Source organism: Strongylocentrotus purpuratus, unplaced genomic scaffold (genome assembly GCF_000002235.5).
Source record: "Strongylocentrotus purpuratus isolate Spur 01 unplaced genomic scaffold, Spur_5.0 spur5_contig_836, whole genome shotgun sequence".
Taxonomy (NCBI): Eukaryota; Metazoa; Echinodermata; class Echinoidea; order Camarodonta; family Strongylocentrotidae; genus Strongylocentrotus; species Strongylocentrotus purpuratus.
The window spans coordinates 815-26328 of NW_022145542.1; the positions used below are offsets into that span (position 1 = coordinate 815).

The 25514-nt window shown below is 35.6% G+C and overlaps 1 protein-coding gene across 1 annotated transcript; it reads left to right on the top strand.

Annotated features, from left to right (window-relative positions):
• Window positions 1-445: 445 nt before the first annotated feature.
• LOC575256 (ATP-binding cassette sub-family C member 8) lies at window positions 446-25170 on the top strand (the record flags this gene model as incomplete). The annotated part of the gene is made up of 19 exons (XM_030985822.1): window positions 446-576; window positions 1002-1167; window positions 1549-1686; window positions 6361-6556; window positions 7302-7534; window positions 8145-8314; window positions 10044-10113; window positions 11052-11209; window positions 12561-12653; window positions 12922-13024; window positions 13865-13984; window positions 14341-14452; window positions 16388-16518; window positions 17160-17238; window positions 22588-22696; window positions 23185-23288; window positions 23548-23681; window positions 23983-24045; window positions 24693-25170. Coding segments are annotated over 19 exons (2448 nt in total), but the record flags the coding sequence as incomplete, so codon positions are not given.
• Window positions 25171-25514: the final 344 nt, after the last annotated feature.

The window sequence follows — 25514 nt, forward strand, 5'->3', positions numbered from 1 at the left end:
CCTCACTGATATTACATAAGTTGAGTATAGTATCAATAACGTATATAGTATAATGTTCGTAAAATACTAGTAGCAAATAATTATTTAGTTTATTAATAACCCCTACATTTCTCAAAGTAATTTGCATAACAAATCGGTTGTGAGTTTCCATGATATTTTACAACCGATATAAAACCCAAGACATTTTTATAAAATCTGTTTTAATTCACAACCATTCATTACATGATGATGAGGTAAAGTGTTAAACGTGTTACCAAAACTCATATAGTTAGTTTTCTTAACAATTAAAGGGCAACTTAATTATCTGCCTCTGTCCAATAACATACGAATGTAACTCATTATTCCCGGTATTAAGAAGAATTTGGGGGTTATCATGAGTGTAGAATGTACCAGTATCATCTACAATTTTTTTTTTCTTTTTGACTTTATTTGAAAATAAATTAATTTTCTCGTTTATTGTTTGGTTAATCTTTTAAGCAAAGAGATCGGAGTTGCGTATGCAGCACAGACAGCGTGGCTGATTAACGCTAGCCTGAAGGATAACATCGTATTCGGAAACCCCTTTAGCCAGAAAAGGTATCCACTTAATAATTCTTCTTGCATGCCTCCCCCCTCTCTCTATAAAAAAATATTTCAACACAAACATTGTAGGTTCAGCTTTACATTGGACCAAACAAAATGAAGAAGGAAGCAGAGTATGTGATGCCCTCCTTAAACAAGAATGGTTTGAGCGAAAAGAGATGAAAGAACTGAAATAATAATTGCCTGATTAGATGAAATTGAAGATGATGAATAAACTGAAACAAATATTACCATGTCAGTTATCTCTTTTCAATTCGTTCCAGCTTGTTTAGCACACAATACCTTGTTTAGTTTACATGTTATCATTTCTTGTAACACCAATGGAAATCAGATTTATGCATAATATACATGCAATAATTCTTGAATTCTAAATATTGTATATCATTACCCCCTCCTCCCTCCTCCCTCCTCCACCGCAGATATCAAACAATATTGGAAGCATGTTGTTTACAACCTGATTTTGATATCCTCCCTATGGGAGACCAAACGGAGATTGGTGAGCAGGGTATCAACATGAGCGGAGGTCAGAAGCAACGCATCAGTGTAGCCAGGGCCATGTATAGCTCAAATGATGTCGTCCTTTTGGTAAGTAATCAGCAAATTTATCAAGGAAATAATTTATCACGGAAATCGTGGTGCAGTCAAGATTAAGACCTGTATTTCTTACTTCTTGGTGCATCAAAGGCAGAATTTGTGCTCTATCGCAATATCTATGACTTGGTATAATAATGAGTCAGCGGAAAGATTAATGAACATGGATGTGTGTTTGCGGGAGGGGAGGAGGGGTTAAAGTAAACTGTGTATCAATGTGTTGCGCAAAATAAAAGCATCCTTAAACTCGATGGCGTTTCCAGAATAGATTAACCACAAAATATTTTGTCTCTTTGAGGAACGCTCGCTTTGATCCATCAAACAAGGAATCTTCATCTCTCTCCCTCTCTCTCTCTCTCTCTCTCTGTCTCTCAGGATGATCCATTATCAGCCCTTGATGTGCACGTTGGTAGTCACATGTTCTTCAAAGGTATTCTTGATTTCTTGATCGAGGAAAGAAGAACTGTCGTGCTTGTCACACATCAGGTCCAATACTTGGAGCATGCTGATCAGGTGAGGGTGTCAGGGGTGAATTTGGGACTCTATAAAGCGGTCAATTGGGTGCCAGTTTACTAATATACAAATATAGGCCTACAATACCTTTCAAGGGTACAGCAAAAATTATAAGCTAATGAAACGGCACAAATAGTAACTTTCCCTAAGGCAAATTTATATCAAATTTAGCTCGAGGGAAAGTTACTATATTTATGCCTCTCAATGCTCATAGTATGCTAGACCCAAGAAAGACATTGCATATCTGCTTTAATTATATCCCTCATGAGACATTAGCATCTCACTATTACAAAGAAACATGTACTGTGAGCATTCAGCAGCATACCGATAGGCCTAAATTAAACAAAAAGGGAAGAAGAGGTGAATGACTTACCAGATTAGAATCCCTTCTCCTTAGTTTCCAGAAAAATCGAAATTCAAGTAAAGTGAATTTCACAATAACAAGTTTTAAATGTCAGAACTTCCATGTAACAGCGTCAAACAAGTCAATATAAAGTCTCAAAGTCAAAGCAAAAACACGAACGTATTTACATGGATGGCTTTTCGTTGTTTTACTTGTTGAAAATAGTGACCGTACAGCCATGAAATTGATATTCTGGCCGTCGATTTTAATGCCGTTCATCGTGTAGGAGCTCGCTCTGGTAGTGGTGCTCCCAGTAGTGACCTTTGTGGTGGGCAGCCCTTGTGGATTGAATGGAAATTGATCGGGTATTTAATCGAAAACCGCTCCAGCTGACTATCATTTAATGATGGCATGTTTTCAGTCTCATGCTCAGCATTCATGTCCTCAGTGACAGTTGTCTTAAAGATGTAGATGGTTGTTCTTCAACATTTGCACTGCCACTGGTCTTCGGGCTTGTGGAGTACATTTCTGACATCATCGTTTTCTTGGCTTCACTTGTGCGTGCGTAGTTCTCAATAACCTTTTTCGGCTCTATGGCAAGACACCGTCATTATGTCTCGGGATGGATATCCTGCCTCGTCCAGTAGAGAGAGGCTAGTAGCTCGCAAAGAGTTATTTGTGTATATTTTGCAGCTAGATTCTTGGCAGATTTTTTAACATTGAGCCCACGGTATTTGTTCCAAGCGGTGTATTTGCATACCACGAAGCATTAGTTACTTTTGCTTTTGATTTCTGCCTCTGCCACATACATTCACAGTCAATATTTAGTTTGGACAGATACATTTTGAGGCTGGTTACTGGGAAAAGGGGATTTCCCGGCAAGGAACACATCTGTCCTGCCTGGCTCTCATCACCATCATCATCTGCATGATTTTCGGCATGCATATCGCAGAGTGTAAAGTACTCACCGTTATTTCTTTCGGCTTCATGGAGGACAAAATTTCCTGGCGTTATGTTCCCTAAATTCCCCATACCTCTGTTAGCAAAATACAGCAGGGTGTCAAGGAAAACCTTATTTTGGAGACCAAGAATCTAAACTTTGCAGAATCATCGTCATGTCATCCTTCGGAATGGCAGGGCGGTGTTTCACAGCAAATTTTCCTGTTGCTTTTAGAGGCGAGTTGGCTCAGTCGGTAAAGCGTCCGTCTGTCGAACCAAAGATCCCGGGTTCGACTCCCACCCAGGCGGATGACTGAAGCCTGAGTTGTGTGTTAACGTGCCCCTTCCCTTGTTCATAGACGCAGGTTATGTCAAGTGGAAAACACTCCGTCCCTCGGATAGGACGTTAAATGGAGGCCCCGTGTAGAGTAGAGTCACGTACTACCTTTGCACGTTAAGAACCCACTGCACTATTCGTAAAAGAGTAGGGGGAAACCCCGGTGTAGTGGTCCACCTGCACACACCCCCGGTATAGTACGATAATACTCTGTAAAGAGGTCTGTACTCAAAAGGAAGAAGAAGAAGAATTTGAACGTTTTCCCACTTCTCGAAAATGACTCCTCTTTAGTAGTGTCCACATTTCTTGACGCCAAGAAACGCCTTTGAAGGCTAAATCGAAAAGCCTGCATTGTTTTCTTGCTGTAGTATCCCGGGTAGTATTCATTTTTCATTCCGAGCTCCAGCGTAGAACTGCGAGAGAAGAAGGTCTAGGGCTACGTTGTCCACAAAATCATCATCAAAATCGGCTTTTATTTCCTTACAAAAATCCCGAAACACAGAGAGTCGGTACCTGATTTGTTTCTCTTTGTTTTTGCTGTCACTTCCTTCGTTAAATGTCAACAATTATTCTACATCTAACAGGTGAAAACGGGGATAGTCGGCAGCCATTTCACCACGGTCACTACTGGAAGCAGCCAATTTGTCGAACTATGTTTTTTTTTTTAGCTGCTTTTTTCAATGCGCGATCCTAGCCTACGCGCACGCCGTGCGGGAACTCTGCCGATGGCTATGCACATCATACCGGCTGTAGAAACTTAATTAAGGCGGGGGATTTACCTTGCGCGCTCGTTGCACTCCAAAAAATTGAAGAAATTTAGATATCGAACGCAGAAATATCGGTGATCGGTGGAAAAAGTGGATTCCGGAAAGTACTATACCATGCCAAACAGTAAATTTTCTCACGCTTCCCAAATTTATGGTGAAGCAATCCCTTTTTTCGTGCTCTGTACAATCGCAATGCAAAAAAGTATACATGAGGATATAAAATAAAAAAATCTGACATACAAAATATCATATTTCCAGGTTCTGTTTGAGTCTAAAGTTGAAACGTACATATTTCATCTTTAGCGTACGAAAGGTTGTGTTTTAAGGGGGCATGGGCATTTTCCAGAGTTTCTCCAGTTTCCACTGGTCTTCTAGTCCGTTAGTATTACGACCTATTAGGTTGCACGTGTGATATTTCCATACACTCTAAATACTAAAATGTTAAATCACAAATCAAAAAGGCCAATAATTTGATCGCTTTTTATATTAACACTTCTTATATTAGCACTTTGAACAAACCGGATCCAGCACTATAAATGTTAAATCTGTAGCATGTAAAAAGTGTTACTCTGAAATTTTGAAAAGAATGGTCACAACTTGGCCTTTTAATATGATGATTTAGAATTTGTAGTTTGTAGATTGTACAAGTTCAAGTCTTCTTTTTTAGGAGGGGGGGGGTGTTTTTGTTTTGGCCTGCTGTCCGAAGTCACATGTCCTACTTAACATTTATGGTTAACGTGACAGTTATGATAAGGTTTAAGTTTCGTGTAAGAGGTACGAATCTTTGGACTATACATCGGACCAAATCGACATAATAACGATGCTACGTGGATAACTGGTATAGGGCCTCAAAGGGTAAACTGAGCTAAACCGCTATGTATATGCATCCGCACAAAGGGTTACAACTGATCTCATAATAATATGTCAAAGAGAAAGTCATATATTGTAATGAAAATAAGTTATAGACATAAACATACATTTTCAGCGGCTTTCTGGGCCCTCTTGTTCATTGATGGTCCAAGTCATTTTGACCAGCAGAAAAATATATTTTTCACTATTTGTTTATAATTTGTTTTGCTATTTTTTGATTTCTTGATATAGTTTTTGGCTACTTTTCTATTTTTACGATATTTTTAAAGCGTTCCAAAACATATAGGCTAAAAATATCTATTTTGCTATTTTTTCTTCAATTTTTAATCTATCTCTGGACTATTTTTCATATATTTTTTATTTAGTTTTAGACTATTTTATTTCTACTGGGGTGGTCATTTCACAACAAACTCGAACCAGCTATGCGTGGGACTACTATTTTTAAATTCCCCGATTCGGGGTCATTTTTTAGGGGAAAATCACTTGATTTGAAATTAGTTTCTTTGTAGAGGTAACTGAACATAGAAATTCACTATTTCTTAACGGAATTTCATCAGCGGAATGATCGTTTGATGACATCTTGGTGGCATTTATGGACAATATTTACGGGATATCAGTATGAAAATCAGTAAAAGCTTGCCGGTCGGTAAGCGCACAAAAAAGTAGAGGGGAAAAAATATGACTGGTTTTTTCAGTAACGTCGGATGTATCTACATATTGCCGTCCAATGTCACATTATTATAACTGTCACGTTAACCCTAAATGTTAAGTGGGCCTCAAAGGGTAAACACAGCTGAACCACTATGTATATGCATCCGCACAGAGGGTTACAACTGATCTCATAATCCAAGGGTTACTTGGAGAGATCTCCATACTGTAACCTTTCTTATCAAGACTGGCTATGGTGACCTGTATATAGTGAATGGTTTCCGCAAAGCAGGGGTGGATTCAGCTGACGGCAGGGGAGGGGGCCAAAGAGGGGGCCAAATTCGTGAGAAAATATTTAGCGGCGAAACAGCCGGCCGGTGAATAAGCGGTAAATCAGCTACACTGATTTCTATTGTTTTGCCCTCGAAAATTTGAAAATTCGCACCCCCCCCCCCCCAAATAAAGGTAAAATTAACGTGTTTTTCCCTTTTTCTTTCTTAGGGGAGTGGCCCCGGGCCCCCTACCTGGATCCGCCACTGCTACCAAAGGATGTAGTCGAGGCGGAAAGACATCACATCTTTTAGACAATAAATAAGTGTTGTGAAAATTGCAAAACGTTACGTTCAAACATTGTTATCGATTTGTTTCTAGTTTGTCGAAACAAATACGTATCTTTTGTCTAAACTATTGCAATATTATTGTTATGATCGTTTTGTTTAAAGAATGAAATATAAGAATGACACATACAATAATTGTGATGATGTTCTCAGGTGATCTTTCTCCAAAACGGATGTGTAGCTAGGAAAGGAACAATGCGAGAGATTGGTAAATTGGATCCTTCCCTCGTAGAGTCTTGGAATCTATCTCTCAAAGCGGCCAATGAAGCAGAATTAGAAGTCGGATACTGCAGTTCAACAGATGAAGAACGAGAAGTACTCAAGAAACAAATATCGACGATTAAGAAAGGTAAAAATAGATCACCAATATAAATCCATGAAGTAGTTATACTATTTATAGATTCAAAATAGGTTAGGTCAAAGAGGCTTGACGTTTCGTATACTTGCACCACGACTCCATTCCTGGTACAGTACTGGCTAATGGATATTAAGGAAGTCATTACATTCACTGTGCACAAATAGTAATATTTATTTTTAAAAACTGTTTTAGATGATTTTCGTGCCTAAAATCACATAAATAAGAAGATGTTATGGGATTGTAATACAGTATTTCACCAAACTCTGGATATGATAGAAATAAATCATTTTTTGTGCTTGTACTTCAAGTGCAAAAGAAGATGGGGTGTGGATTTAAATTAAAATTAAACTTGAGTTCTGGTAAAAAAAAATAAAAAATGAATTCTCACTGAATGTTCAAGATTACAAATAAATGTCATTTGCCAAACAATTTTGGTAGAACATATTTACTGACTAAGAAATGAGCATAGAAAGATAAGTAAATCAAGGTAAGAAGGCCCGACACCTTTTGTTTAGTCCCAAATACACCTTTCTGTGTACAGTGCTTGTTACTTTACCAAGACTGGGCCAAATTTATTATGATTTTGATGACTCCAGAACCTTGCACATTACACTAATAATTACATGCTACATGATCAACTTTTTCTGATTAATTCCACACCTGTTCTTTCATAATGCAATCGCATGACCAGATCTCAACTTTATCTTTAATCTATTTTATCATTAATAAAATTTAGATCAACGTCCTCAAAATGACGACTCTTCAAGCAAATTGATCGAATCGGAGGAGAGAAATCGTGGTTCTGTATCTTATCGATACTACTGGTATTATTTATGTCAGTTTGGATTATGTCCAGGCTTCTTCGTCTGCTTCTTTGCCATACTTCAGAACGTGGCTCAAGCTGGAACACAATTCTGGCTTTCTGTCTGGTCATCGGCTGGTGCCAAGTTACCCAGCAATGCAACAGATGTAAGTAGGCCTACACATTCTAATCTGTTTTCTCTTAGGGACTTACATATTATTTGTTTTGGTATTATCATTTCCTCTTTACAACCAAAACTTGAGGTTAGATTTCAAATCAAAATCAAAAATACAAACGGATAGATAAAAATGGTTGTAATAATGTACACAAAGTCAAAGAACAAGTCGAGTCTGACACATAATGAATATCAATGTGCTATGATCAAATTATTCCGCATTATAAAATACATTAAAGTAAGATCATAAGTTCAATATTTGATAATAATTGTATATATCTCAAATTATATTCCACATACTAAAGATCTTGCGCTACGATTGGTCAAATGTAAATCACGTGATGAAAGATAGTTCGCCTATCACTAATGGAAGAAGAAAAGTTCGTTACACTGTGTACTATCTTCAGTGAAAGTGCGTTGCTCATAATAGGTTTTTTGCTATGATATATACACTCTCAAACGTAACCCGTGAAACCAGATATTGTAGTGACACCCAAGAATGTAGAAATCAATGATAAAACTACCACCCAAAGTAAACACACCGGATTTTTTAAAAATCTAGCCAGTGTGAAATCGACATCAATTGTTTCCTTTGTTTGCAGGAAGAAAGCAATGCTTTGCTGATGAGATATATCGGTGTTTACTGTGCTCTGAATGCGGCTGATATGGTCCTGTGTATGGTATGGACAATGATTCTACTCTTTCAGTGTGTCCAAACCTCAAAGAATCTACATAATTTAATGCTAACTCGAGTACTGAGGGCACCAATGAGGTGAGTACTTTATTTAGAAAAATCTAAATCCCTTTGACCATAATTCATCCCTTTTGTCATAGTAGTATAAGTGCGAGATGATCACATACGATCAGCAGCAGGGGCGGCACATACCTTCTTTGTCCCCCCCCCCCCCCAGACACACACACGTACACACACACTTCTTTTTAAAGCAATTTTGTTCTATTTCTCCAAATGTGTAATACAAACAATAACATACAATTGAATAAAATAAACGTTTTCAATATTGATTGCTTATATAAAAAACATTAATTAAACAAACTTATTTGCAGTATATATATATAACTTCGCAACAAAGTAAACGTATAAGTACCTAAACATAATATATATGTCAATTTTAAGTGTTATATTCCCTTATATAAACAAAAAAATTAAACAAATCTGGAGGTAATTTTACTGGAACAATGCCTGCTCCTCCCTGACCCCTCCCTGCCCCCCTCCACACAAACACCTCCATCCTCCCACACACATACTCACCAACCAACCCGCACACACATACTCACCCACCCACCCACCACACCCCCACACACACACTACTTACTCAGTGGATGTCTAAAACATTCGCAACTCAAGAAAAATATACTAAATAAGTAAGTTAACCAGGCTGCAAAATAGAGTTACAATTTTTAACAAGCTCACGGTGGAGAAGAAAATATTTTTAATTAATCTTAAGCTGCTCCAACTTTAAGAAATGTGATCCCAGCTTTCCCATTCTAATGGCTATTTTCTTTACCTCATCCTATATTTAAAAATACTTTTTTTTCATCTTTTATAAAGGTGGTACTCGCCCCCTCCCCCCATCTTGACATAAATGTAACATACTTCATCATGAAAATTATAGTATTACACATTTTTATTCTATATGAACTACCTGCCAACCCAACAAATATATCTCGCCATTCTAAATCTTTAATTTCATCTAACTCAAAAAGTTGTACCAATTCCTGCCATATCCTTTGAACGCTCCCGCAAGATAATATTTCCTGCTTATAAAACGAAAATAAATTATCACCAACAAAACCAAATCTATGAAGATGCTCATAAGTATATATGGCTCCACGCTATACTTTAAATTGAAATTATCGTTGTTTTCTAATGAGTATAGTAATTCTTGGTCTAACAAATATTTCTTTTAATTCTTTATCTATAAAATCATAAACATTTTGCCCATCCCTTACCTGCAAATCATACGTTTGCTGTAGTGCTTTGATATAACACACACACACACACACGCACACAAGCACACCCAAACACACACACAAAAACACACGTTGTACACTTGTATGGCAACCTAAAGGTGTTTTTTAGTAGGAGAGAAAATTATGGGAGAGGGGAAAGAGTCGTGTAAACGAGATGATAAGATCTCCTCCCACACCCTCATTTTTACCTCAGAAGATGAATTTCAAAGTAAACTTCGACCACACAGACGAACGAAATTCTGATGTGCGATTTAAATCAGCCATTTATACAAATCATAGAGTTGGGTGACTGACCGACCCCCCCCCCCCCTTATATAGTACTTCTGGGAATGAGTGCATTTTATCTGTCAATGTGGCGATATACATACGGATACATTTTTTTCTCAAATGTATTTACATATTTACATTTAATGGTACATTCCTGATTCAAAGACAGTAAAAATAAGAATGAAACGCTTCTTTCTTTACGTTATAGCAACAGTCTAACCAATGATTTCATTATCTTGCAGATTTTTTGACACGACCCCGATTGGACGAATCATGAACCGTTTTGCTTCTGACATGCAGAAACTCGATCAGGTATATATGCAGCATCAAAAGCAGTCTAAAAAACTGTTGTCAAGAGTAACGAATTCCTGTCTTTTTCAAACAGTGCCTATAGTATCTAAAAACATAATTTATTTTCATCTTACGATTGTTTTTTGGCAGAATGAGATTTGAAATCAAACACATTTGTTTCCTCCTTATCCACAAAACAAAACAAATATAAACTTTTTGTTTACATTAAAATACATGGCGGAAAGAACACCTTTGTAACATGTATCAAATCTTTCTATAATTTGTAATACATGAATTCTACACCAATAATGTTTATATATAAACAGACCTGAATTGTCTAAATATATATAACACATCTGTAGCTTAAACAATTAACTCATACACATCTCGTTCTTGAGATATTTTACCTTAACATCAATAAACAGACCAGTATATTGTCGTTTATTTAGTTATCAACTTTAACAAATTATACCTTCACAAATATCATGATCTCTTCTCAAATAATCAACAACTGACTTCTCGTCACGTGAACGGTTAACTCCAGACCTGTATTGTCCGCTAACTTCACCCTTGATTACATCTTTCAAAATAGTCTTTATACAATGCATGCATCAACAATACACACTCAAACACGAAATAGTCCAATTGGCGATACTTTGTGAAAGTATGACGCTTGTAATTGAGTCGCCTTACAAACGATGCATACATACATTTCGTTACAGTACAAAATATATATAAATTTCTTTCTTTGTTTCTTTCAATTTACTGTATGAAACTCTAATTCGTTATATTGCATATTTTCTATTTTTATTTATCACATTTTTATATTGTACAGTGTTTAGATGCCCGTGCAGAGAGAGCAATGAATAAAATGAAAGAATGTGTAGAAAATAAAGGAAAAGAAAAATTGCCGAATGACACGAGACGAACATATTTTCAATTTTCCTTCTCTGTTGTAGACGCAAGGACCATTCATCTTGGGTTTATTTAAGTTCTTCTTGGCGACCATGACTGGAGTGATAATTAATGCAATTATCTCCTGGTATTTCATTGTGGCTATCATCCCCATCAGCCTGGCGTACATGCTCATTATGAAAGTCTTTATTGATAGCTCAAGGTAAGTGGGAAAATTGGCATGTATAGTGGTTGTCATGTAGCAGTTTTGGAATAGGTTTGTTTATAAGCTTGGGATTGGTTTTTGTTTTTATGTTTCACTTTAAATTAGGATTTTCTTTTTATTTTGATTCTATATTTATTCGTGGGTACTAGATGTAGTAAGACGCCGAATTGGTTGACAAGAACTATTTGTAATTACCTATATATAATCGACATGAGATGCCCTCTTACCCTCACACTCACTGTCTCTAAATGCCATAAGGCTAAATGCAATATTTGTTTTGTCCACATTGCAAAGCAGGTAGTTTTAGAGGATGGAGGGGTTAGGATGGATGAGGAGGGGTTAGGAGGAGAGAGGAGGGTGGGGTAGGAAGGGAATGGAGGTTTGAGGCTCGGTTTCTTGGGCAGGGTGCAACGGGGAGGGGGTCAGGAAGAACATTTTCATTTCCATCTTCGTTTAATGTAATAACGTTTAATATAATATTTGTAACTGCTTTTTTAATTTTTGTCTTTATTAATAATGTTATCAAAATCAATGATTTTATATGTAACAGATTGTCTTTTTATGTGTTAAATTTGGGGTTTTTTTAATGAAAAATAAAACTTATTCTGAAACAAAAAAAATAAAAAAAAGCACGGGTCAATAAAATCTATTGGTGGCAGGATATACAGATAAACCCAAGTTTTGAAACTGATACTGGGTTTTAATGAATTTTACATAATGATTTAACGTTATGATCATGAAATACATGTACCTCCGATCTTCTTGTCACAGCGGTGGGTAATGATTGTATTATAAATGCATAGTGAGCATGTGTGTTGTTTGACAATATTCATGATGAAAAGGGTTCACTTTTCACCAGAGATAGAGGCATTATATGGAAAAGTGTTAGTAGTAGGTGCAGTTTTGATAGTGGTAAGTAGTATTAGTCGGTAGTAGTAGTAGTAGTAGTAGGCTAGTAGTAGTAGTAGTAGTAGTAGTAGTAGTAGTAGTGGTAGTAGTAACAGTAGTAGTAGTGGTGGTGGTAGTGTTAGTGTTAGTGGTGGTAGTAGCAGTTGTACTAGTAGTGGTGGTGGTGGTGGTCATAGTAGTAAAAGTAGTAGTTGTAGTAGTAGTAGTAGTAGTAGTAGTAGTAATAGTAGTAGTAGTAATAATACAACAATAGCTTCAATATCACCATCATATGTATATTTACAGAAGAATACAATAGGAATACTAATGCATATTATCATTATTTTTTTTCCTTTCTATGTAGACTGTACACATTAACAATGTTGACCTAACGTACGTAGGTAATTATCATAAAGACATTATCAAACTTTGAATATTTGTTTTCATATGAATAATACAGGGAAATGCAACGGTTGGTGAATATTTCCTCCTCACCCGTCTTCTCCCAGTTTACTGAGTCGCTTGGAGGTTTAGCTACTATTCGTGCCTACAGGTAATTAAGAGGCTTTTTATTGTAAATAAGGGATTTTTTTTAAAGATTTCACCAGATGTTAATATAGGCAACACAATACATACGAAACTTTCATGTCATTGTATATTTTTAAAAAAATTATGTTAAAACAAACATGCTTACTCGTCTAATGTGTTAAACTAGATGCTATTTCCTTCTCTTTCTCATTCCACTTCCCATATATAGTGCCATTCCCTTTTAATGTGTAAGGTGTAAATTGAGACGATTTTATATATATATTTTTGTACAGACTTCAGAAAAGATTCAGGCAAAATATCGTCGGTAAAATCGAGAAAAACCACGTGGCTTTCTGCTTTCTTCAAGATAGTAACCGATGGCTTGGGATCAGATTGGTATGTATCAATTCAGGGATCAAACTTTAATGATGTTGCTCATAATGCATTTGACCTTTGTGTAATCGTGGCGATAGATATATTTGAACTCCAACTTTCATTATGGTGCTCATAATGTATACTTTTGTGTAATTGTGGCGATGGATGTGACCGACGTACAAGTTTGAATTTGATATTTATTGACGGTAATAAAATGCATGTTATTAACTATAAAGATGCTCTACATGAATTCGTCATGAGTTTATAAGAACTTGAAAGAGGTGGCTCAAATACAAATGTTTCTTCTAAAGGTCGTAAATAATTTAAGCTAAAACGAGGGGGAAAGAATGATCTTTATAGCAACACAAAATTTGTTCTGTTCGTATTAACGTGCATGCGTTCGGGAAGGCAGAGAGCAATTTCAAGTAAATAACATTTAGTCTCGTGAATCACAGAATAATATAAGTTGTGTATTAAAAGTTTTACCAATTAAATCTGTATATATCCAATTAAAGAATATCTTGTGCAGAACACCTGAATGAAAAAGGATGTGTGTGTTAAACAATATAGCATCAAACTTGTATTTTGTGAGTTCTTTTTTCACTTTCCCCTCAAAAATTTCAGATTGAATTGAATGACGGTTATTGTCTTTGGCATGTATGATCCTGCTTTCATTGTTCTGAAAGTCTTGATATATAATTAATGATTGTACTGAAAGGAGGCTGCACTTTAGAAAATTGGAGGTAAATTATCTGATAATAATTACGGCATCATCTAAATGATTTGTTAGAAACGTTTTCCCTTTAACATGAATGTCTTATTAACATTATTATCATTATTATTTTGCTCTATTTGACAAAGAATTTGATAGGAACCCTGATTGTTCTAGGAGCCGGACTGACTAGTCTTCCTGCATCAACTCTTCATCCAGCTACTTTTGGCGCTAGTCTTGTTGGTTTGGCAATAACATATGCAGTACAGGTAAATACAAATTTAACATTTCGTTAACTTTTTCTGAGAACTTAATATCGCGTAGCCATGCAGGAGGAGGCTTAGTAACAATGTGATTAAGATCTCACAACGTAATTTTCACGAATTGATACGGTCGAAAAAAATAGGAGATGGTCATAATCAAAGGGAAATGAGAATAAAGTGAAAAAGAGAGAGAGAGGGGGAGAGAGAGAGAGAGAGAGAGAGAGAAACAGGGAGGGGGAGAACCATTTATCAACTTCAAGAAAACTTGTAAATATTGAATCTCGGAAATTTGCAACATCAAAATGCAAACCAGTATTTAATCAGCTTTCCAGGATTACATGATAATTGATTCTCTTCCTTAGGCTGCAAATTCCATGACATGGGTTGTTCGTAATTCAACCAGTGTCGAGTTGGGCATGAATTCCGTAGAGAGGATCAAATACTATACCAAGGTAGAGAACGAGAAATATGAAGGTAACTCATCATGCGTAATTAAGTTTGGTCATGTAGGCTAATATCTTCCTTTAAGATATACCACAATATAACTAGTCAAGAATTTGTAACTTGAATGAGGTGATGTCTATTCTAATGTTTGTAATAAAGAACGCATTTTCACGATTTTCTTTCTTTTTCTTAATTAAAAAAATTGACCCTCCGGGAATGGAACCTGGGTCGCCAAGACCAATATACCACATAGACATTGGACGTAAACGAAAAATGCGATCTCAAATCACATCTTTTAGTCAAGATAAGGCCATGATCCCAACATCTGATTAAATAATAAATGTTACTTTCCGTGCTGAGAATTTTCTCAGCTACAACAAATCCGAAGCTGGAAGAAAATCGAGCGAATTTTTTTTTGGAGATTTTGCTCAAACAAGACTGGAATGTAGAATTTCAGAAAAAGTCACCTCATATAAAGAATACACGCAAAATTGGGAAAATTGACATGCCTCCATTAATCGAAAGAATGGGCGCTGATGCCATTGTTAAAATGAGAAATAAATGTCACCTGCTGCGTACAGAATCGTATCAGGGATTGGGAGAGATATGATCAAAATTTACAGAGATACACTTAATTTCCTATAAATATGCTGACGTCATAATATGCAAATTCGTATTTGAGTTTCGTGGCGATTATAATGACGTCACGATGTACTTAATGGCCAAATAAGACATGAAATCATATCTCCGACTCATACTCTATCCAAATATGAAGAAAAAAATGAGGGTCCCAGAGCACCCTAAAGAGCTCTAATGGATTTTTGATAGGCATGTTTTTGCCCATATATGCTATGTATTACAAGAGCTCACGCGCACGGACATTTATCTTCGGAACGGACGCTCATTCCGTTATGAATGATCATAAAGAGATAAACATGGGTTCAAATGGTTCAGAAGGGTATGTAAAATACCATGAAAGAAAAAAACAATGGTGATTCTATGTTGCGTACAGCCATGATGTACGAAAACTCGAGCGTGGTCGTGTACAAAATGAATGAAATGGAATTTGAGATGATTCTGAAGAATTTTTTAATTTTGCGCAAGAACTGATGCACGGACGTACGCGTACGCACGCGTCTTACTATTTGAAATTGACCGGACGGATATTGACCTTAATCATGATAAAAATGAATGATAAAGGACATTCCGTTGAAAAAAAAATATTAACAAAATTAAAAAAATTAAAAAAATGATCATGAGTTGATTTCCAAAAAAGTTCACAAAATGGCGCCTGGATGCCGTTACGATGATCTGGCGTCCCTGAAAAGTCACGCAGTTCTAAGTTGGACTAAGATCTATCATCATTGCAAGTTTCAATTGCTTTATCCTTTCTTGAGATATCCTGCGAACAATTTATGGCAGAATAATAATAAATTATATATATATATATATATATATATATATTAATTATAATAAAAATCCTAACGAAATCAAAAGGTGATACGTATAATAAATAACTTAAAATCTTGACGAAATCAAAAGGTGATACGTATTATCTAATTATCGATTAATCTAAAACAGACTAGTGCCTGACAAACAATTACACAACGCTGATCAATGTGAAATGTTAATACGTTCATAAAAATTGTATCCATACATAATGATTCTAGATCTGACATTGTAGCTAGTGTGTAAATCTGGAATGAATATTCACCGGTTCAAAGACATAAACTTTGTAAAAGTGTGTAAACTGTCTTAATCTGATTTGATGATACACAAAGTTTGAACCAAAGTGTTATTCTTTTCATTCCAAACTCAGCTTCTGCCATATCCCTGAGAAAGCTTGTAATGAATTGTGTTTAAAAACAAAAAGATGGTGTAAGTGTATACAAGCGCACATGATAGGAAGACTTGTTGACAAGTTTTTGGATCAGCAAACTTTATCATTGATTTATTTTAAAACAGGGTCTGTGACTCCAAGCCGTAATTGGCCAGAGATGGGCCATGTAATATACAATCGAGTACATGCTAGGTATGCGGCTACCCTACCTGCTATCCTTCATTATGTTAGCATTGATTTCAAACCAGGCATGAAGGTAATCTATTCTATATCCATCCCATCATTCTTGTATTCTATTAAATTTCATCTCCACAGCAAAACTCATTCATTGGTGTATAATATCGATGACAATATCCAATTAGGTGAATGTCGAAATCACTTTTGATGAATGCCATTTCTGAAATCAGGAGTAATACAAGAGTGAAATAATATTTTGGTAGATGATATCCGTAATTTAAAATGCCTGACCTCTAAAGAGTGACCAAAGTTATATTTAATTTATTTGGAAAATAAGACATCCTCTCTTCCAATTATATTTCGTCTGAAATGGTCAAATTAGCACCTTTTATTACTCTTACTGTTATTCTAGAAAAAATAAAGCGCTTCAAATTTTAAGAAGTTATATTCAGAATATCTTATGTGATTTATATATATTTCATATGATTTGTATTAGACGAAACCAGGCTCCAATTATTTGATGTAGATTAATCATTTTCTAACTCCATAGGTTGCTGGGTGGTATGATAAATCAGTTTGTCTGACCAAAAATGATAATTTGACTTTGACAATTCTTGTAACTTTCCTTTTGATAGGCGAATTCTTACAATATTTGCGAGATCTAATTCTCTTTGTTCTTAAAATATACCAAGTATTGGCATTTATCACTTACTTGTATAGGTTGGTATTTGTGGCCGAACAGGGAGTGGGAAGTCTTCGCTGACACTGACACTTTTCCGCATCATCGATACATTTAAAGGTATGTTCCCTATATAGTCTTATATTAATAAAGAATGAGCGAAGTAATAGAAAAACATATAAATAATGTGACTGTGACCCATAAAATGACGCTCTCGTTCTTCTTAAAACGTTTATATTTCACATTTGTTTACATTATCCTTTATAGGCATATCTAAAACATCAATATATTGTACTCAATTGTTATCGCCTGATTGATGCATTTGATATCAACCAGTAAATATGCCCACATGAATGTACACGTTATATGATAGACCTACTACGAAGTAGGTCCATGCAGGGGCGTCGCTAAAAGGAGAGGGGTGTCGGGGTGCGACATCCCCCTCCCACCTATCAGGATTTTGTCAGTTAACGTGCGCTTCCCGTCGGAAAATGAGAAAGGGCAGAGGAAATAAATAAGAGGGAAAGAAAAAAGAAACGAAAAAAGGGAAAGGAAAAGAAAGAAAAAAAGGAAAGGAAAGGAAAAGAAAGAGAAAAGAAGAAAGAAAGAGAAAAAAACATCCCCCACTGAAAAAGGTCTATATATAGCGATGCACCTGGGTGGCTGGGTGCCTGAGTCCATGGTTATATCCAAAAACCAAGATCAAATAGCCGTGGTAATGTTTAGTGTTGAAATTTCTCCGTTATCTGTATTTGTAGCCTGCAGGTTGAGGACGGTAAATTGAATAATCATGACTGTGACGATTTACCAAAACATCTATGAGTGTATTTTGAGGATGTTGATGTTTGTCCTCATATTCCATTTTGAACCAGCTCTGAGGATGTGCTCTGAGGATTTGCTTAATATTTGATATTTTGCAGAATTGCATTACTCTCCATGTTATTGTGTTTGTAAAATAGACGCTTTGCTGATCACTATAGAGGAGATGGTTTATCCTAAACTTTACAGGAAACCATAGTATATCCAGAAGTAGTAAACGCTTCCCATAGCTTTGGATAACAAAACTTGTTTGCAGTCCCATCTATTCAGTCTGTTGTGTACAACCATGAACTTAATAGAACCATGCATCGAAATCTCAGAATGCATAACAACAAGAAGAAAAATATGCCAGGAAAATTTCTACCTACACCACAAGGCCAGGAGCCATCAAAGAGGCAGCCTTTTATTGCCCATTTGGGCATTGACGAGGCGGTACAAGAAGCGAGGGGCATGACAGCTGATCTGGGGGCAGCATCAACACACAGCTCAATCATGGGCTGTCTGATCTGAGCAGCTAAGCGAGAGTATGGCTGGAGACAGTCAAATCTCACAAATCATTTCCAAGGCCGTGGATGCAGCTATCAAAGCTGCATTGCCACAGATCATTAATGCTGTGAAGGAGGCATGTTTCTCTACTATTAAAGCAAATTTGAACCCTCATCTCCTGCGAATCCAATTCAAGCAGGATGAGATGCAGCAAGAGATGAGGAGGGATAACCTCCGCCTAACTGGTCTGCCAGAATCTCAGGAGGAGGAGACTGAGGATCAGCTGATCAACAGTGTGAAAGCAGTTGCAAAGGAGGCTGGAGTGGATATCCGTTCGGAGGACATTTCAGCGTGCCATCGCCTTGGAAAAAAGAGAGAAGGAGGAAAGAGCAGGCAAACCGTTGTGCGATTTCAATCTAAAAGGAAAGGAGACAATGAAAGGTGTATTTATAAATGAAGACCTGAGTGCAATGTGCCATGCACTACTGATGAGGGCGAAGGTTGCACCAAATGTAAAATCCGCCACAAGCAGGTATGGGAACATTTCCTGCAAAATGAGCAATGGAGAGAGCAAGGTTGTCAAGAGCCCAGATGATCTTTTTGATCTGGGTCTGGATGACATTGACTACGGAGACTTCAAGCTCCACTTCCTAGCCTAGGCTAAATATACTCTTTATACATTTAAACTGAGTTCTTTATTATATTTTAATAATGATAGATATTAATAATGATGAAGAATATACATTTGATGTATCCTCATACAATACTAGTCCAAGTGACTTTGACGGTACATTGCAAAATGTATTTGAAAATTCATTTAGTATCACTCATGTAAATATTAGATCATTAAATAAAAACATTAATGAATTGCACCTACTGTATGATCATTCTATAAAGCACAAATTTGATATTATTGCCCTTTCAGAAGTTTGGAATGTTACTAGTGTAGACACATTCCCATTAACAGATTATGTTTTGGAGGTTAACTGCCGCCAGGGGAATGAGAGAGGAGGTGGAGTAGGAGCATACATTCACAAACAAGTGAATTATGAAATACTTGATTTTAACATTGCTCATGCAGAAAGCTTGTGGTTAAAAGTGTCTAAGAATAATATTGATAACTTTGTGATAGGTGTGATTTATAGGAAACCAAATACGAACATTGATGAGTTTCTAAATGGCTTACTTGGTGTATTAGAAAACATAAATATTGGTAGAGCAAATGTAGTTTTAATAGGTGATTACAATATTGATCTTTTACTAACAGGTACGCCAAAGATATCTGATTTTTTGAGCGCAATAGAATCTACAGGAATGCAACAGATAATTTCGTCGCCAACCATGATGACAAATTTGACTTCGTCTCTCATTGATCATGTGTATACTAATGTGCATAATTACGCCATTCATTCAGGCGTTATTGAAACTGATGTTTCGGATCATTTTCCAATTTTTGTGATTTTTAAAGGTCAAAATGGTTCAGGAAAGAGCTCTTATGTGAAGAAGGTTACTCGATCATATAGAAAGTACAACGTCTGTCTATTTCAAGAAGATCTGTCAAAACTGAATTGGCAGTATATATATAGATATGGAAATGTGAATGTAGCTTATGAGAATTTTTATGATATGTTTGTAAATGCATGTGATAAACATGCACCTAATGTGACATTCAGCAGTTCAAAGAAAATATCTACACCAAAAAAGCCTTGGATATCAACAGGTATTGTAAAATCTATCAGGAAGAAGCATAGTCTGTATAAAAAATATAGGTCATCAAATTTTAATGAAGAGTATGGAAATGAATACAAGAAATATAGAAATATGTTAGTAACTATTATAAAGAATGCTAAAAGAATGTATTATAGTGAGTCCTTTAGCGAAAATAGAAATAATATGAGGAAGACCTGGGGAATTATTAAAGAGTTAATTAGTAGAAATGATAAAAATAAGAAAACAAAGATTGAACAGTTACTTATTTGTGATGAGGGAACAAATAAAGTTGTGTCTTCAGATGAGGGCATAGCTAATGAACTTAATAATTATTTTGTTTCTATTGGATCAACATTAGCAAAGAAGATTCCAACTGTTAATCTTAATTTCGAAAACTATTTAGCTAGAAGAAATGAAAAATCCTTCTTTTGGAAACCCATAAAAGAAACAGAATTTTTTGATAATCTAAATGCTCTCGATGCTAAGAAATCCCATGGATATGACAAATTGCCAGTAAGATTAATTAAGGATGCGATACCCTATATTGTTGCGCCACTGACGTACATATTCAATTTGTCATTAGAAAAGGGAGAGTTCCCAGATGCATTGAAGACGGCAAAAGTGACTCCTTTATACAAAAAGGACCAAAGACCGACCCTGGAAATTACAGGCCCATTTCTGTTCTACCAGTCATTGCAAAGGTCTTTGAGAAATTAGCTAATGGTCGTCTAATGAATTTCTTAGAATCTAACAAGATTTTGTATGAACATCAGTACGGTTTTCGCAAGCGATATAGTACAAAGTTATCATTAATAAATCTTGAAGATACACTTACAAAATCAATGGATAAAGGTAAACCAACGCTAGGTATTTTTATAGATTTTAAGAAAGCATTCGATACTATTGATCACGAAATCCTATAAGGAAAGTTAAAAAATTACAGTATACGAGGCATAGTATTGCAATGGTTTCAAAGTTACCTTTCAAATCGATCGCAAGTCTTATGCTACAAGGAAATAATATCAAGTAGGAGAAGGATAACATATGGTGTCCCTCAAGGTTCAGTCCTCGGGCCCACTTTGTTTTTATTATATATTAATGATTTACCATCTTTTACTAATTATTTTGAATTTAGATTATTTGCTGATGATTCAAACCTATTTCATACTTTTGATAAAAGACAGAAGGAAATAGATATGAATGAAGTAAATGTCAAAATTTTTGGAAGTCCAAAAATGGTGTTTTGTTAACAAGTTCACAATAAACTTAAAGAAAACAAATTATATGCTCATTAAGGGACAATTGCAATCATGTGAAATTAGGGGTATTTTAAAACTCAGTGATACAGTGATAGATAGAGTCAGTGTAGCATCTTTCGTAGGAATTCAAATTGATGAAACTTTGATGTGAAAAAGAGCAAATTCAGAACGTTGATAAGTGTATACGGAGGAAGATTGGACTGCTGTGTAAGTTGAGGTACTATGTGCCTAAGCACATTCTCATGCTCTTGTATAAATCCTTTATCCAGCCGCACATACTTTATGGTATTGAAGTTTGGGGAAGTTGCTATAAAAGTCATTTAAATTGCATACTATTGGCACAGAAAATGGCCATGCGTGTGATAACATTTTCCCCATTTATAACAAGTTCAAAGGCACTGTTCGTAGTCTACAGGTATTAGATGTGCATAATCTGTTCGAGCATTCAGTATCGACATTTGAATATGATCTGCAGAAAGGACATCTACCACATTCGTTCATGGATTACTTTGTTTTAATGAATCACATGTATAGAACAAGAGGGAGAGAACATTTAATGCTACGATTACCTAAATTTAGTAAGACACGTGGGACTTTTTCAATTTCTTTCATTGGAGCAAAGCTGTGGAATAATTTGCCCATAAATATCAGAGAAGAAAAAACAAGATCATCATTTCGTCAAAATCTCAGAATTAAACTCCTAAGCAGAGATGAATTATAAGGATCAAATAATATGATATTAAGACAAAATAAGTGTTAATATGACTTTGCATACAGTTTTAGAAACTCGGAGAACCAATCCCGACTAGCACTCGTGCTAACTTTTGGTTCTCCCTTTAACAACATTTTAAGTTTTTAAGTTTAGAAATATCCTTTATTTGAATCACTTATACGTTATTGGAACTCTGTGAATTTCAATTCCAGCCACAAATCTCTACGTATTATTAAGTTATAGCTAATTCACAGGTTTTGATATGACATGATATATGATTAACTTAATTTTGTATGGTTCAACTATGGATATTTTCTTTTTCTTTGAAACCCATGTACATGGATATGTATACGACATGTTATTTTTGTTACCCACTTGAATACATTGTGTAACATTGTGTTATGTTGTTTTTGTTGTTAATAAATTCAAATTCAAAAAGAAGAAAAAAATTATATGTTGATTATGATGTTTATTAATCTCCAGGATCTATTCACATCGATGGGATCGATATCGGGAAGCTGTCTCTCGTCGATTTGCGAAGTCGTCTTGCCATCATACCTCAAGACCCTTTCATGTTCACAGGAACAGTTAGGTCAGTTGATATATTCACAGATCAAATTTCGTAGTCAGTATAACATATCTCTTTGTAGACAAAAATCAGGTTTGACAATCATGTATCAATATCATATATTAAAGTTTCATTTTAACTTCACTTTCAGGTCATGTCATCATAATAAAATGGATTCTCCACTCACATCCACGAGACCAATACCAGACCAACAGATAACCGAAACAAATAACATGTTATCCGGAATGGCTAAGAATCAGTCGGTTTGGAGTCGGTTTGGAGTCGGTTTGTTAGTGTGACTGAGATATAAGTAGCTCGTTATTCAGTTGCACTTTTCCACAATGTACCAAGTATTATACCGTGGCGCACTCCATGGCCTGCAATGGTATTCATCAGAATTAAAAACTCGATTCAATAATCATCCCACCACCAAAAAAAAAATGAATTCCTGAAGTTCCATCCATTCTTACGGCCTTTATTCTCTTGATCATTCTTCTATCTGACTAATGAAGATTCAACTTGGACCCTGAGGAAAGGCGATCAGATGCTGAGATATGGGAAGCATTGGAAGTTGCCCAACTCAAGGAGCTTGTGAGAGATCTTCCAAACAATCTCGGTAGGTTCATTTTCTTCTTACAAAATTATAAATGATCAAGGTGCATTAACTTTAATTCGATTTTGAAAAGTATCAAAAAATGAAATAAAAAACCAACATTTCCTCTGTATACAGGAAGTGATTTGAAATTATGAGCTACATTTTATGAAACATGGCTTTTATGAAAGGATGTCTACAATAGTTTGCATGTGATTATTTTGCTACAACTAACATGTTTTTTTATTTTGCCTTTTGCTAAACTGGGAATTCAAATCTCTAGACTCGATGGTACACGAAGGAGGAGATAACTTCAGTGTGGGTGAAAGACAACTCTTCTGCCTTGCTCGGGCTATACTAAAAAAAACTCGCATTTTGATAATGGATGAAGCAACGGCCTCCATTGATGTCCACACGGTAAATTTATTTGTTTTATTAATTCCCCGCAGTCCACTTTTACGTTTTCTTGATGTTGCCATCGTTATGACTTTCCATTAGACATTATTTTTCTCTTTCTTTTTTAATCAACTTATCTTGCTAACCTTAATGATTTCCTTCGTGTTAAACATTTTCTATATTCCAAAGGGATAATGTTCTATGAAAAGGCATTACATCTTTATTTACGTTATAAGTGCCTATTCTTCAATCCATTTAATATATGTTGTGTTTTGCTTTGACAGTAGAAACAATTCAATGTTTATTCCATATTTATTCACAGGATGCTATTCTACAGGAAGTCGTCGCAACTGCTTTCCATAAGGAAACCGTCATCACGATTGCGGTAAGTTTTTAAAAATCAAAAGATCTGTAACACAAGTATCTTTATTCAACGATATTCGTCGACGATCATAATTAATTAATTTGAGACTTTTATTCTAAAACCTGTTCTATAACATTACTCATCGGTTTATAATTTAAATAACATATCTATGTACATCATCAATAAATGGACTCCCAATTGGTGACGTCTCACCTTTAGTGACAAAGAAAGAAATTTTAATAGAAGAAGAGAAAGATGAAGAAAAGGACAAAAAGAAGAAGAAGAAGAAGATGTAGTAAGAAAAAAAGAAAAAGATTAAGGAGGAGAAAAAGAAGAAGAAGGAGGAGAAGGAAAAGGAGGAGGAGAAGATGGAGTAGAAGAAGAAGGAGAGGAAGAAGCTGAAGAAGAAGAAGCTGAAGAAGAAGAGGGGGAAGAAGAAGGAGGAGGAGGAGAAGAATACGAAAATGAAGAGAAAAAGAAAAAGATAAAGAAAATTAGGAGAAGTATGGGGTAGCTGGAAGGAGAAGAAAAAAATATACAGAAAAGAAAGGGAAAAAAAAGAACAGTATAGGGTAGAAATGTTTTTTTTTTTAAAATCTTTAACGTCTACTTTGTTATTCAATGTACGTTAACCAGGTTATATGTCTCTTTTGTAAATTGTATAACAGCATCGTGTGTCAACTATCCTGGATTCAGATCAGATTGTTGTACTCTCCGAAGGACACGTCGCAGAGGTGGGAACACCAGGATCTCTGCTGAAGAAAAAAACTAGTATCTTCGCTTCTCTTGTCAGGAATAAGCTTTAACTAAACAAAGTTTCCATCAGCTTGATTACGATTATGTCACTTCCAATTGTTCACATTATTGGAATTTAAGAATGTCATTTTTAACAGTGCAATCGGATATGCATGGTGTTGAAATGATTTTTTTTTTTTTTTTAATATTTCATGCGGCTGTGGTCGGGTGAGAACAAGTGGTAAATAAAAAGGGCTGTTGGTATATTAATCAATATATTTTAGATTTAAAGAGCGCACTCGTTGTGGGCACAAGCACAATTTAAGTGTTAAAGATACTATGTCCCTTTTGCAGGCAGCCAACATCAAATTCTGTAGAACTTTGCAAGACTTATGAATATGTCATGTATGTCCTATCTGTGAAATTTAAACGTTAGCAGTGTCCTAATATTCAAATTATGCAAGGAAATCCGTTAACTTGCTAGACTTCACTGTCAGACACTAACTGATTGAATCTTTGCGCAGCATAAAACGTACGACTATTCAGTACAATGGTCTGAAAATCAGAAAATTACTTACTGGCTCTATAGCTCTTAAGTCGATTCGACAACTAATAGTCGCTATTTTCCCACTTAAAGACATTTTCAAGCCCCCCCCCCCTTTTTTTTTTAAGGGAAGTTCCAAATTAGTATTTTCTTTCAAATGCCGTTGGAATTTAACCTTTCCACTTTGTTGGCCTGCAAATGGGACATAGTA